The sequence below is a fragment of the Rhea pennata genome, chromosome 19 (genome assembly GCF_028389875.1).
Source record: "Rhea pennata isolate bPtePen1 chromosome 19, bPtePen1.pri, whole genome shotgun sequence".
Taxonomy (NCBI): domain Eukaryota; kingdom Metazoa; phylum Chordata; class Aves; order Rheiformes; family Rheidae; genus Rhea; species Rhea pennata.
In genome coordinates, this window is record NC_084681.1 from 8153272 (window position 1) to 8166302 (window position 13031).

A 13031-nucleotide genomic window follows, 5' to 3' on the forward strand; every position below is an offset into this window, starting at 1 on the left:
GGATCTCCTGCCCCCGTGGGGGATCTGGTGCCCCCCGGGATCTGCTACAACGTGGGGGGATCTGCTGTCCCCACCCCCTCCCCGATCTGCTCTCCTCTGGGGGGCTGTTGCCAGCCTAGTCCCACCGACCCCCCCCCCCGGGGTCTGCTGCCCACGGGGGACTCTGCTGTCCCTCCAGGAGCTCCTGTCCCCACAAGGAAGCTGCCAAAGGTAAAGCTCAGAGCTGCCCCCCAGCCGCTGGGCCATGTGGAGGGTCCTGGGCACCCCCCAGCACACGGGCGTCCACCCTTTCCTGCCCTCCTCCCTCGTGTCGGTGCCAGGGTTGTGGCCAAGTTACTCGTGAGGCTGTGCAGCAGCAGCGCCCACATCACCCAAGGGGGCTCAGTGCTCCGTCCCCTTCCCCGGTGAGCTTTGACTCGGCCCTGATCCTGCCAGCACCCAGGACAGGGTGGGTGCTGGGTGCGACTCCAGCCCGTGGCTGGTCCATGTTCTGGATTCAGTCACCGTCTACTGGAGGGTCTCATTCCCCTGCCCCTGGAGCAGATGGGGATGCTCGAGCCATCCCAGCCACCTGGGGCGCTGCACCCGGCACTGCACCAGCGGTGCCCACCGGCTGCGGGCCCGTTGCCACCTTGCCCAAGCAGGGCTTCCACTTGGACGAGCTCCCGGGTCAGCGCTGGCCACGGGTTCCCCCACGGGATGGGGCTGGGAGAAGCGGGACGGTGCAGGGTGATGGAGGAAGCACGGCGAAACTAAAAACCCCAATTTACACATGAAGAGATTTCTCCTTTCGAGCCTTCCTCCCCAAAGAAAACGTGCTGCCATGATTCGTTCCCTGTGCGTTTGCCTGCACATCCCCGGCGGCTTTGAATCTGGTGCTTAGTTTTAGCCGTGGGGTCCTCAGCCAGCAGCCCGGCCGAGGCTGCGCCTGCGGCGGCGGCAGGGGACACGCTGGCTCACCCTTGGAAAAGCTTCAGTCAAAGCTGTGGATTTTCGTCAGCGCCACATCAACCTTGAGACAGAGCCGTAGGAAACCAGGTTTCCTTATCGCAGCGCTGCAGCTAATAAAGACCCTGCTATTCCTGCTGCCAGCTGGATGTCACGGAGAGGCTGGTTCCTGCAGCCGGTCCCCGAGGACGCAGCCGGGCATGACAAGGCCATGTAGGGACGAGCGCCGGAGCCAGGGCGGCTCTGCTCACCCCCTGCTAGCACCGGGCGGTCCCACGTCTCCTGCCAGTGCTGAGGTCGAAGCGAGTAGGAAAATAGAGCTTTACTGGGGCGAGCAGCTTCTTACAAACACGAACTGCGGTGTGGAACCCCCAGAAGGATGCTTTGCCCTGCCTGAGTCCAAGTCAAAGAGTCGCGAGATGGCACAGAGAGGAGCTGGGGAACGGGGCCCACCACGGGCTCTGCAGACCACCACGGGCTCTGCAGGGCCAGGCAAAGCAGGATCGGCCCGGACTTGGGCTGGGAGAGCACGGGGCTCCCTCTGCCCGGCTCCGCAGCACCCCGAGGGAACTGCACCCCCCTCGTCTCCCCTTCTCCCCCAACCTCCAGGCACTGGTGGGGTTGGCTGGGACAGGAGAAACAGGAAAACCACGTTCTTGCACCCGCCCCATCGCCTTCTCTCTTATCATGGACCCCTTCCGCACGGGTGGGCACCAGGCACGTGCACTTATAGATACCGGGGGGGGGGGGGGGGCAACGTCCTCCTTGCCACTGCCCTAGTTTGTGTAGGCATCACGATATTTGCAGCTGGGAATCAGACAGGTTAATGTGCACCTCTTGTTTAAATCACCACACCCGGCTCGTGCCTCGGCTTTAGAGCCCTGGGAGCCGCCGCGCCGTGATACCCCCGGCTCAGTCCCGCTGGCACAGCGTGATCGTTCGGCCTTCGCAAAGCCAGAAGATGGGGTAAAGGGGCTCTGTGAAGATGTGGTGGAAAGCGTGGATGAGCTGCGTCCTGTCCCCGAGGCCGTAGAAGGAAAGGACCCCGCTGTCGTAATCCAGGCTGACCCCCAGGTACTGGTACAAGCGCTGCGGGATTTTCTCCGACCGGCCCTTGTGCCAGGCCAAGTAACAGTCCTCCCGCACCTGCAGCCCCCACGACCTGTTGTCCAGGCCGATGTTGAACCTGCAGCCCGGCTGCCATTTCCGAGGGATGTCCCGGTACGTCACCCCCACGACAACGGAGTGGCTGGAGACCTTCACCTCCCAGTAGTGGCGGCCGGGGCCGTAGCTCTGCGCGCACAGCACCTGCCAGAGCTCGAAGCGGGCGGCGTGGTCCTGCTGCGGGCTGCCGGCGCTGCGCGGGTGCTTGGCCCTCTGGTTTCGGCTCGACAGGCGCAGGTACTTGTTGGCCGTCTCGGCGTCGAAGGTCAGGTTTCGCTGGTCTGGAAAGGGGAGGGAGAGCAAGGGCATGGCGTTGGGGGGGACCAAAACGCTGCGCGGCGCCTTTGCTCCCGCCCGCTTGCGTGCGCTCCCGACAGCGGTGCTGCTCCAGCTGTGCAGGGCTGCCCTAAAACCGACTCGGAGCACATATGGAGGGGAAGGGGAGCGTGTCGAGACGTGATGCCTGCCCGGCTCCGCCGTGCCTGCCCGCGTGCTGGGAGGAATGAGGAAAGAGCCCAGAAATAGCTGGCAAGGCGGAAAGACACGATGCTTTTGCACAGTCCCTGCCGGGAAGGCACAAAACAACCAGCAAACAGCTGCAAGCATGCAATGGCCTGGGAAGAGCTGTGCTTGATTTTAAGAGCAAAAAACGCAAGTGTGTGTATGTGCGTGCGGAGACGGGGGAGAAAACAGGCATTAACATGAGCAAATATGGTATTACAAGGAGTCGCTCTCATGAGCACGAGCTGCGTTAACTCCTCCTGCCGGGGGACCGGCCTGTCGTCAGCACCTCACCTTCCTCCTGCAGCAGCCCAGCCTGGCTGGCTATTCTGGGCTCTTGCCTCCTGGCAATAAATAACATCTTTTGCTATTAATATTGCTGAGAAGGTTCTGCAGGACTTTGTGGGCATTAAGGAAGGAATCCTTGCAGATGCCGTAAGCAGCGATGGTCTAGCTGGCAAGGGGGGGGGACTGACAAAAGCACCCTAAATATTATTTATCCCTCTTTTAACTGGTGTGTGGGGGGGTGGGGGGGGGGATAGAGAAATGAGCCCCACTGCGCTAAGCGTGCTCCCTGGTGTGGCTGAGCCCAGGGTGGAAAGGGAAAGGAAGGATCGCAGGTGGGGGCGTCCGGGGCGATTTCCCAGGGCAAGGGAGCAGCGACGCTCGTGGCTGCTCGGGCTCAGCGCCGTGCCGGGCTACGTCCCCGTGGGCGCTCGCTTGCCAGCACCGCGCCGACTCTGACGTTGCTGGCCTGCCCTGGGGAAGAGCCGTGTCTAAATATGGGTCCCTGGGAACAGGCACGTCGCTCTCACCCGGGTGAGAAGCCGGAGATGGGAGAAGCGGATAAAACAGGATGGAGACGGGGTGAGATTTGGGGCATCTCGGTGCTGGGCACACTCTGCAGTGACCAGCTGGACTCTGGGCACGGGCTGCTCTGGTTTCCAGGGAAAAGCTGGTCCCTGGTGCTGTTAACCGCTGGCAAAGACCCGCGAGCGCTTTGCCATCTGAACAGCATCCCCCAGCCTGTCCTCCCCAGCCAGGCGACACCCCCTGTGCCAGTGTCAGCACCGTTGCACAAGTGATGCTTTGAGAGAGCCCACGTCCCCATAAGCCACAAACGCCCTTCCGCAGCCACCTCACTCTGCCCACCTCCTCCCAGGGAAGAGTCCCAGCTTGGGGAAGTCGCTGCCCTGCCCCCAAGGCCAGCTGGGGACCCCACTGCAGCACCATTCCCCGCCAGCTGCCCCACACTGTGCTCCTCACCCTTCAGAAGCTCAGCTCGGAACTGGCACGGGGGGAGAGGGGCCACCGCCTTCACCGCTGCTGGTGTCTCGGGCTGGACCAGATCTGTGGAGAGGGGACAGCACGAGGGGGATGGTGGGAGCTGAGGTTTGCTCAGCTGGGAGGAAGCCAGCAGGAGTTTCAAGTGATGCTGCCCAAAAAACTCATCCCTGCCCAGCTTCAGGGGGAGGAAGAGGAGGAGGAGAACCATCATATCCAAGCCTGGGAACAGGCACGTATCGCTGTGGCTCGGCACAACCAATAAGGACATGGGCTGTTCAGGGAAGCCACTCAGCATGTACTGTCTCATTGATACTTGTCTGCTGGAAACCAGTCACGTGCCCCTCTCCCAGCCCCCTGTGCCCAGGAGCTGTGTCCTCACCATGATGACACTGGCCAGAGCAAGGTTGTGGTTCCAGAGTGGCTTGAAGTCCTTTGGGGTGACCTGTGTGCAGAGGGCTTACCTGGAGATACAGGGTCAGCGGCTTTGGGGGCCACAGAGCAAGGCAAGTCTTCCAGCAAGAGCCTGGAGATGTCCGTGAGGATCTCAGAGAGGGGCTCTACCATGCCCACATTGAACTCCACAGGGGGCAATGCCTCCAGACTCTCTGGAGAAGGGATCAGGGGGAATTCCTGTGGATGGATGGACAGACACCCATGCAGCTAGACTGGGGAGGATCAGCAGCTCCAAGTGATTGGCCACATCTCCATCTTCACCAGAAGGGAAGAAGACCTGGGAGAACCCAGGCACCAATGAAAGGGATGGAGAGGGACAGCAAGGTACACCATGCCAGAGCAATACCTCAAGGAATGTCCGGTCGTCAGGGCAGGCCAGCAGGTCCTGAGCCTTCTCCCTCTGGTGGCTGAGGGTGTCCAGGTAGTCCTTCAAGCAATTCCAGTTCTCCTCCACTTGACACAGCGCTGTGGCTTGCTCTTGCTCGATCCTGGCCACCGTTTGCCGCTGGCAGTCCTCCAAGGCTTTCTCCAGATGGCTAAATTTGTTCAGAACCATCAACTTTAGCCTCTCAGAGGATTCCTGGATGGGGAAGACATTTGAGATCCAGCGGGCTCCCACCCATGCCTTCCTGGGGAGCAGCACAAGGTGCCCGCATCCGGCTGCAGCATTACCTGGATGCTGAGCGTTTGCTTCTCCAGCTCCTGCATTGCCTGCTCGATCCTCTCCGTCTCCTGCTGGGCTTTTTCCAGGGACTCTCTCAGAAGGTCCTGCAAAGGGCGGCACAAACACCCTGCGCTGGAGAGTGAAGCAGCTCGCCTCGCACCCAGGTCTGCCTCGCGGGGCTCTGAGAGAAACCTCGTGCAGAAGGAGGTGGCTTGGGGAGGGGAGACGCGGTGCCCTGCATCACTTAGAAGTGAGGCGCTTTGCTGGATTTCATCCTGTTTTAGCTGCTTCCCCTGGACCAGGAGGTTACAAATACGCATAGCGGCATTTTTCACTGCTGCTGGATTTGTGCAGGTCCCTGCTGCTCCCGGTTTCCCGGGGAGGGAGCCCATGACAGCTCCATCAGCTGAGACCGGGCACAGCTCAGCGGACAGTAGGTCCCTCACATCCCCGCGGGCTGGGAGCCTGCGACCCTCCTCGACCGCCCCGCTGCACCTCCCCCCCGCCCCCCACCTGCTTTTTAGAGCGTTCCTCCTCGAAGAGCACCCGCCGGTGGTGCTGGCACTGCCGCACGGTGCAGACGCAGCAGATGCACCGCCGCTCGTCCTCGCAGTAGAGCTCCAGCGGGCGCCCGTGCCGCGGGCACTGGCCGCCCTGCGCCGCCTTGGGCCTCTCGGCGCCCGCCGCCTGCACCTCGTCCGTCCGCGCCAGCTCCACCACGCTGCACAGGGTCACGTTCTTCTTCAGCTCCGGGCGCCGCTCGAAGCTCTTCCGGCACTCGGGACAGGTGTAGCCCTTCTTGGCCCTGGTGGCCTCCTGCTCCTGCTTGTCCCAGTGGTCGCCGATGCATTGCTGGCAGAAGTTGTGCCCGCAGGGCAAGGTCACGGCCACCCTGAACAGCTCCAGGCAGATGGAGCAGACCAGCTTCTCCTCCAGCTTCTGGGAGACCGATGCCATCCCGTGCTGGGGAGCAGGGCACCGAGGAAAGGAAACTCAGACCGAGAAAAAGAAACCCAGCCGGGGAAAAGGAGGAAGGGAGGGTGATGCAGAGCCCGGAGGCGTGGCAGGGCACAGAGCCAGCGCTCTTAAAGAGACATGGGGTGGGTGCTGCTCGCAGGCCGGCCATGCCGGCTCAGCCCCACGCTCGCCCACGGGCCGGGGAGGCAGCTCGGAGCGCTGGATCTGCTCCCCCCGAGGGGCTGCACTGCACAGCAGGGCACCCCGGGGAGGATAAAACCGCTGCAGTGACGGCACGGGAAATTGTTTTTCCTTCTGCAGATCCAAAGCGTATACGCTCGTATGTGTCTGCACGGACGTACAAATTACACATGATCTGATTTCCCTTTCTGCGCCTTTGGGGCGAGCTTCCTGGCCCCTCAGCAGTTGTTTCCCCCAGGTGCAGGGATGCTCGCCGCAATCCCACCGCACCTGCGGAGTCTGCCAGGCCAGTTGCAGAGGCAGGACAGCCCACTCTCGTCTCTCCCAGGGACTGGTCCCCAAGCAGAGCAGGACAGTTGTCCCAGGCAGAGAGACCTCAGCATGGCAGTCGGGCCATCTGCCAGCCTGGGAGCTGGTGGAGAGGGGCACCCACCGCTGCTGCAGATGCTTGTTGCTTCCCCCTGCACTGACAGGGGCTGTGACACATGCCACCAGCCGGCCACTCTGACCACGTCCCTCTCTCTAAACCACAGCTCCCGCTGTTTGCACATGCTGCTCCATGCAGCCAACACTCCTTTTCTTGCTAACCAAGCTGAAGACCGATAGACACTGCTAGCACTAACCTGTGCTAGCACATTCAGTAGATCTCTACCCCAAAGTGCAGTAAATCAGCCTTTGCTCAGATGGCAGGTGGAGTCTTCTGCCTGGCAGCGATGGTGGTGCCCGCGTGCCTTTTATCTTCATGTCTTTACACGTTTGTGTTTCAGGGAGAAACTCTACCAGCCTTCCAGTTCAAATGTTATCTACGTACCCATGTGGATGTACTGTCGTTGCATACACACACCGCTAATCAGCTGAACACTGTTCTCGGAGGCGGCCTTAGCTTTGCAACAGCTCTGCAGCCTCCTCACGCGGAGCCACATTGCTTTCACCCGCCTGCCCCGATAGGATGGGTGGGGAGGAGACCCCTACTGCGGTTAGGACATTCATGGTTGGGCTGGGGGGAGATAAGGAGTTTCTGTATCAAAGGCAAGCTTGGAGTCACAACCCCAGACCGCCTCTGAACTCGGGAGTGCAAGTTGGGATCTGTCACAGCTTGCTGTGTGCCACAACAGAGCTTCAGCCAAGGCAGGCAACAGCCCACGCCTCCCAAACATTTATTTTGGCTAAATCTGAAAATTCTGACCAATTCCCCCCAAAAGGGAGAGTATACGACAGCTTGCTGCTTAGCTGGTAATAGCCCTGAGCAGGAGCAGCAGGTAGGCATTTCAGCCCAACCTCATTTGCTTACTGGAGTCTCTTGTTCCCCTAGGAAGAGAGGAACCTGAGTAAGGCTGCTGGGAAGCAGAGTTAGGAACAGGCAGCTGCAATGCCAGGAATATGTTGGTATCTGAGGACTTATTTAAAATATACAAACAGTGGTTGGAGTAAGAGCCCTACAGAGCAGAAAGCCACCATCTCTCCACGCTACGGGTGCAGGATAGGCATGGGCAGGCTGCCAGGTCACCACCATATGTCTGCTCCACAGATCCGCTTTTGAGCCCTATCTATCAACATATATTGTCCAGGAAGTGAGGGAAAAGAAACTGGACTCCATGTGCTTGGATTGCTGTCAGGAGAAGTCAGCTTCATCGATGTTGACCTTGTGCAGACTCTTGTAAAGTTTACCACATGCTTAGCTGTGCTCTTCCCTCCCTGTGACATCCACGAGGGGAAGGAGATCCAAGCCCAGGGAAGAGCTGCATTTCTCTCGTGCAGCCCACTGAACTCCCCAGCTCTGCACCAGCTGCCTGGGACACCAGGCTCTTCTCAGTGAACACAAGGCAGTGCCTCCAGCATTGCTCACAAGGTGTTTAATCAGACTCAGATTTTTAAGAGGACTGTACAAAAAGGAGCCAACACAGTCCTGAACCACAGCACTGGGAAGGGGGAGAAGATGCCGGTCAGGCTAGCTCCATTTGCACTGTAAATGGACATAAGAAGAGCTCTGATCCCTCCAGAGAAGCAAGGTAGAGCACCTCCGGTGGACTGCACTCTAGCACCCTCATTAACTGGCTCTGCTACAGAATCAGTAGCAAGATTTCAGCCCAGACATAGATTTATTCTCATATGTGAACATGCTCTCAAGTAGCCTTTTGACCACACAACGGCTAACGCCGCAAATGTCTCTTGCTCTTAGTTGCACACTTCCTAGTACTGCCAGCAAAGTGGAACTTGTGGCCAGAGGGTTGAGATTTTGCTGTCTTCCTCTGCAGGTGTGGACTGCTCCTGACACCACACTTCTGCAAATGCAGGGAAGCTGGCAGCCCCATCCTCTGGGCCTGCATCCTCGGGTACACCAGAGCATGTAGCAAGGCGGCCAGACCCCTAGTAAATGCCGTAGGTGGGCTCCTTGGTATCTCGGTATCTGTCCAGGTACCTCAGAGGCTGGTGGCGTGGAAACTTTTCCTGTGGAGGATGATATACGGGCAGCCGCACAAATTCAAACACAGGCTCCTTCATATCTGTAAAAGGGGAAGCTGAAATGTTATCAAGACGGTTCAGATCCAAACCCTGGCCCCTTCCCTTCACTAGCAAGGGCTGCCACATGCATCCAGGTCAGGGCATGAGATCTGGGCTAGTTAAGCATGTCTTAGTGAAAGCTCCCTTGTTATTTTAAAATGCTCATCCAGAGCAGCTGTTAGTATGGGGAGGATGACTCAATAAATTCTTAGTCTATGCTCTAAGAGGTCCAAGTGCCCCAGTGACAGCCAGGATGAATGAAGAACCCACAGCAATAGTTCTTTCACTGATCCTGTGCCTGACGCGCAGGAGCCATGCCCCAGCTCACAAATAGGAGCCTTCCAGCATCCCCACATTGTGCACTTCTTACTGAGGATCTGATGAAAGATTTGAGTAACGGAGCTGTCCCACTGACACTGGAAAAATGCCAGCCCTGCCGGGGTCATGTGGTCCTGGTGCTTCTCGTAGAAGTCAAACGTCCTAAAGGTTCTCATCTTGAGACTGTGGCTGCAAAGAGGACACAAGCACAAGAGCTGAGGTGAACCTCTTTTCCTGCAGCATCCTGGCAGGCAGTTACTTCCCCACATCATCCCAAAGTTTACAAACAGAATGAAAAAGGGGAGTCACCAGAAGAAGAATCAGGGAGATTTCAGCTCTACACATCTGCCCTGAGCAGGGCAAATCACTTAAGAGCCTGTTTTAAGGCAATGACACTCTATGGGGCTTGCAGGGCTGGGATTCTGGATTCAAGCAAAATGTGAGCTGAGAAGCCCTGAACAAATCTGGAATTTGAAAGGAACTGCTCTGCTGCAGGAGTAACAAGCTCACTGTAGTAACAAGCAATAATTTCTTAGTCAAGGGAAGAGTGAAATGGCCTAATGAAAGCCCGAATTACCATGGTGCTGGTCGAACATCTTCACTGAAATCTATCAGGCAGTCTTGCTTGAAGAGGAGGAAGATGAAACGATGGTAACCAGTTCCTCTGGCAGGGAAAGGGGGCAGGTAATGGCAAATCTCCTTTCCTGACTTGATGTCATTGCCTGGGATGTTTGTCCTGAACACAAAGAAGTTTATTTCACTAAGTAGCCATCCATTTCCTCCCTTTAGGGCCAGGACTTTCATACAGGACTGTCAATCACTTTGCACTAGGCTTTGACACGAGCTATTTTTCCTGTTCAACAAATGTACAGATAGTAGAGGCTGATTTTCCTGGAAGAATTCACATCCAGGGAATTGAATGCAGAAGAGCAACAACAACTGGAACCACTGCATCTTTATCAGGACCCAGAACACAGGGATGCAACAAGCCCAGGGCAGGAGCATCAGAGAAAGCCAAGGAATCATCTTGGCAACACATCTGTTCCCAAGCACTCTTGGAAGAGTTTCCACCCTTTCAGCCTGTGTTTTCCCTGAGCCAAGCGGCACGGAGCTCTGATGAGCAATACTCACACCAGCCAGTGGAGGTACTCCGAGTCAGTGTCTCTCAAATGTCCATCTGCAAGCACACATGAGGGAGAAAGGCGCCTTAGTGACAATGTGGTGTTTGCATCAACTCCGAAGCAAGAAGGCCCAGATCCCCTTGGAATGGAGGGGGCACTTTGAGACCTCTCAGCATTTTTCTTGTAACAGAAAAATAACTCATCCCTACAGGGCTGAGCTCAAAATGAGGAGCCAAGAATTTTACAGATATAACCCCAAGATCACAAGGTCTTTCTGAATAACACTGCAATACAGTTACTTAATTTCACTGCACTTTGGTTTCCTGGAGTGCATAGTGCCAGCTAACCTACTTCCCAGAGAGTCTGCAAAAGGAAGCGGCACTTGCAGACAGGTAAGCTGTCTTCAAGAAAGAAGAATTTGGCAGTAAACACAAGACAGAGTCAGGGAACTGCTTCCCCTACGCTGTGACACAGGTTCTGTCATGTCACTGTCCCAATTCTCAGCTGCAAATTGGGCAAAATATTGCTGTATTTGCATAGATTTTAGGAGACTAAAATCTTTCCTGCATGTGTAATTCATTGAAGTAACACTCATCATTTTGCAAACATCTACTCATCATCTAACAAGTGACATAAGGGCACAGAAGCACTCTTGGAAGACACAACTTTCCCAAGGCAGAGAAATTCTAACTCCCTTTGCAGGCACAGTCTCTGAAGCTGTTCTCTGCACCCAGAGCTTAGGTGACAGTCCCTATATAACAGGTATCATCACATCATCTCTGACTGCAGCTGAAAGAAACAGGAGCTTCCTGTTCAAAAACAGAACTAAGTTTAAACTGGGCTGTTTCAATCTAAAGAACTCACTGCTCACCTGGATTTGTGAGTAACAGAGTCCACAGGGAGCCTTTATCTGCCTCATATGACACTTCAGGGGGATTAGAAGCCTAAATGAGAAATATAAAGAGAATATAAATTACTTGGAATTAGTTTCCATTAAGACCAAGTCATGATTTCAAAGGCAAAGAATGTGAATCTATTGTGGGCGCAGCCAGAGAGTAGCACAGACCAGACACAGCCATGCCATGGTTAGTCAGCTCCACCAGGAGAGCTTCAGGAGCACTAACAAACACCAGTTTGCTGACAGACAGCAAACCTGTTGCAAAGTTCTACCCTTATCACGTCTAAGGAACATACATTTTTTTCATCACAAAGGAAATACCCTTGCAAGAGAAATCCCCTGTAAGGGACGATGCCAATCAGGAGCATCTACGGGCTTTTTCATGACATTGGGGGTGTTGCCAACTCTCCTCTCACACCTCTGATGGAGTCACCATGTTCCCGTGGTAGACTGGTACAACATGCTCATCTTCCTGGCTGTAGCCCACCCTCAGGATAACCCTGGGGGTGAAGGTGGCCCCCTTGAACAAGTCACGAAATATCCCATAGTGCTCTGCCACGCGCTGCTTGTGGAGTGGGCCACTGGTCTTCTCCCACTCAGCTCTAACTTCATCGAGGGGGATCAGCACTGCAAAAAGAAAGAAATGGCTGGAGGGGCTGCTGGAGAGTGAGTGCCCAGGGCAGGGGAGAGGAGATGGGGCACAGACCTGTTCGGAGCCGTGCTGCTCTTTCCATCTCAGCGTTCTGGTGGTTCCGTCTCAGGATGTTTTTTCTTTCCTTGACTTCCTTCATCCCCAGCAGTTTATCACGTGGCAGGCTGATGTCAATCTTTGGCTCTTCACAGAGAGATGAGAAATTATACGTGTGATAAACATGGATATCAAAAATATCCAAATATCCAAACCCCCAAACCCTGCAAAAGAGTTAGCATCTCCTTGGGAAACATGACACATTTTTCTGGTCTACAGCCATGGCTCCAGCCTACACACAGCTTCCCTCACCTCCAACCACAAACGGAGTAAGCACAGATCTATCTGCGAGTACCTGGCTCTGAGGTAATGTATTGCTGGTACGTCTTCCACCACCGAGGCTTTCTGCTCTCCTTTTCAGCCCTCCTGAAGTAGCGAGTGAAACTGCGGTATTTTGCCAGTGCTTCCAAGTTGCTGACATCTATGTCTTCGTTAGGCATCGGCCCCAGAGGGGCTGCCCGCTTGCAGAGAGCGGCTGGAAACAGCGAGCGGCTTCATCGCACGAGCACAGCGAGAGAGAAGCCCGAGAGGGAGAGACGGGACCGGGCGAAAAGCAGGAGCACGGTGCGGGGCTAAAGCAGGGCCGGGACAGGGCGCGGAGCCGAGCTCCGGCGTGTCGTTCAGCCGGGGGGGTCTTGGCCTTGGGGCCTAGGGACCTTCCCCGTTCACCTGAGGGGCACTGGAAAAGGGGCCCAGGCGTCCGAGAGCCGCTGCCACCTCCCCAGACGGGCTCCTACCAGAGAGGCTTGAGAGGACCCAGGCGGCCGAGACCGGCCCCTCCCGCCAACCGGCTCCTACTACGGGCCCTTGGCGGAACCCAGGCGCCCGGAGCCAGCCGCTCCCCGCGCTTCAACGGGCTCCTGCCACGCGCCCACGGGACGACCCAGGCCCCCGAGGCCTCCCCTGCCCGCTGTCTCACCGGCCGTGCCGAAGGCGCGCCCGCTCCGTACGCCGTACAGCGCCGCGCTCAGCACGGGCGCCGCCATTGCGCGCGCCGCCAGAGCGGAAGGCCCCCGTTGCTATAGCGATAGCTGCTGCCCGAGAAGGGCCTGCTGGGAAAGGCCCCCCCGTTGCCACAGCGACAGGGGCTGCCCCGGGCAGAGCCTGCCGGAAAAGCCCCCTCCCTACTACCCCCCCCTCGCGTTGCCCACCAGCCCTCAGAGAAAGGGGAAACAAGGCTCCAGTAAGAGTTTCAGACCCAGAACTTGGGCTTTTTAGGCCTAAAACAGGCTGTGGAGATCGCTGAAGATGTAACAGTGCCAGGAGCAG

General features: G+C 57.0%; 2 protein-coding genes across 4 annotated transcripts; both read right to left on the reverse strand.

Moving 5' to 3' along the window:
* Positions 1-1255: 1255 nt before the first annotated feature.
* TRIM65 (tripartite motif containing 65) lies at positions 1256-6026 on the reverse strand. Of its 3 annotated transcripts, none has more exons than XM_062591959.1 (6): positions 5531-6026; positions 5026-5121; positions 4700-4933; positions 4362-4530; positions 3880-3963; positions 1256-2393 (listed from the first exon to the last, which is right to left on the reverse strand). In XM_062591959.1, exons 1-6 carry the CDS (start codon positions 5972-5974, stop codon positions 1861-1863), a joined length of 1560 nt encoding a protein of 519 aa, XP_062447943.1. In that variant the 5' UTR covers positions 5975-6026; the 3' UTR covers positions 1256-1860. The 3 variants fall into 3 exon arrangements, with proteins under 3 accessions (XP_062447943.1, XP_062447941.1, XP_062447942.1); XM_062591957.1 differs by having other exon boundaries at positions 5026-5310; XM_062591958.1 differs by lacking the exon at positions 3880-3963 and having other exon boundaries at positions 5026-5310.
* Positions 6027-8255: 2229 nt separating this feature from the next.
* MRPL38 (mitochondrial ribosomal protein L38) lies at positions 8256-12764 on the reverse strand. The gene is made up of 9 exons (XM_062591982.1): positions 12682-12764; positions 12058-12237; positions 11721-11849; positions 11433-11641; positions 10988-11060; positions 10127-10172; positions 9573-9731; positions 9048-9184; positions 8256-8679 (listed from the first exon to the last, which is right to left on the reverse strand). The coding sequence occupies exons 1-9, from the start codon at positions 12746-12748 to the stop codon at positions 8543-8545; spliced, it is 1137 nt and encodes a 378-aa protein (XP_062447966.1). The 5' UTR covers positions 12749-12764; the 3' UTR covers positions 8256-8542.
* Positions 12765-13031: the final 267 nt, after the last annotated feature.

Coding starts and splice junctions, on each gene's coding strand:
- TRIM65 (XM_062591957.1), bottom strand. CDS start 5,974: ATGGCATCGGTCTCCCAGAAGCTGGAGGAGAAGCTGGTCTGCTCCATC. Junction 4,934..5,025: donor AGCAAACGCTCAGCATCCAG/GTAATGCTGCAG, acceptor TTCCCCATCCAG/GAATCCTCTGAGAGGCTAAA. Junction 3,964..4,361: donor CGCTGACCCTGTATCTCCAG/GTAAGCCCTCTG, acceptor CCCTCTCCACAG/ATCTGGTCCAGCCCGAGACA.
- MRPL38 (XM_062591982.1), bottom strand. CDS start 12,748: ATGGCGGCGCCCGTGCTGAGCGCGGCGCTGTACGGCGTACGGAGCGGG. Junction 11,850..12,057: donor ATACATTACCTCAGAGCCAG/GTACTCGCAGAT, acceptor CTCTCTGTGAAG/AGCCAAAGATTGACATCAGC. Junction 11,061..11,432: donor ACATGGTGACTCCATCAGAG/GTGTGAGAGGAG, acceptor TTTCTCATTTAG/GCTTCTAATCCCCCTGAAGT.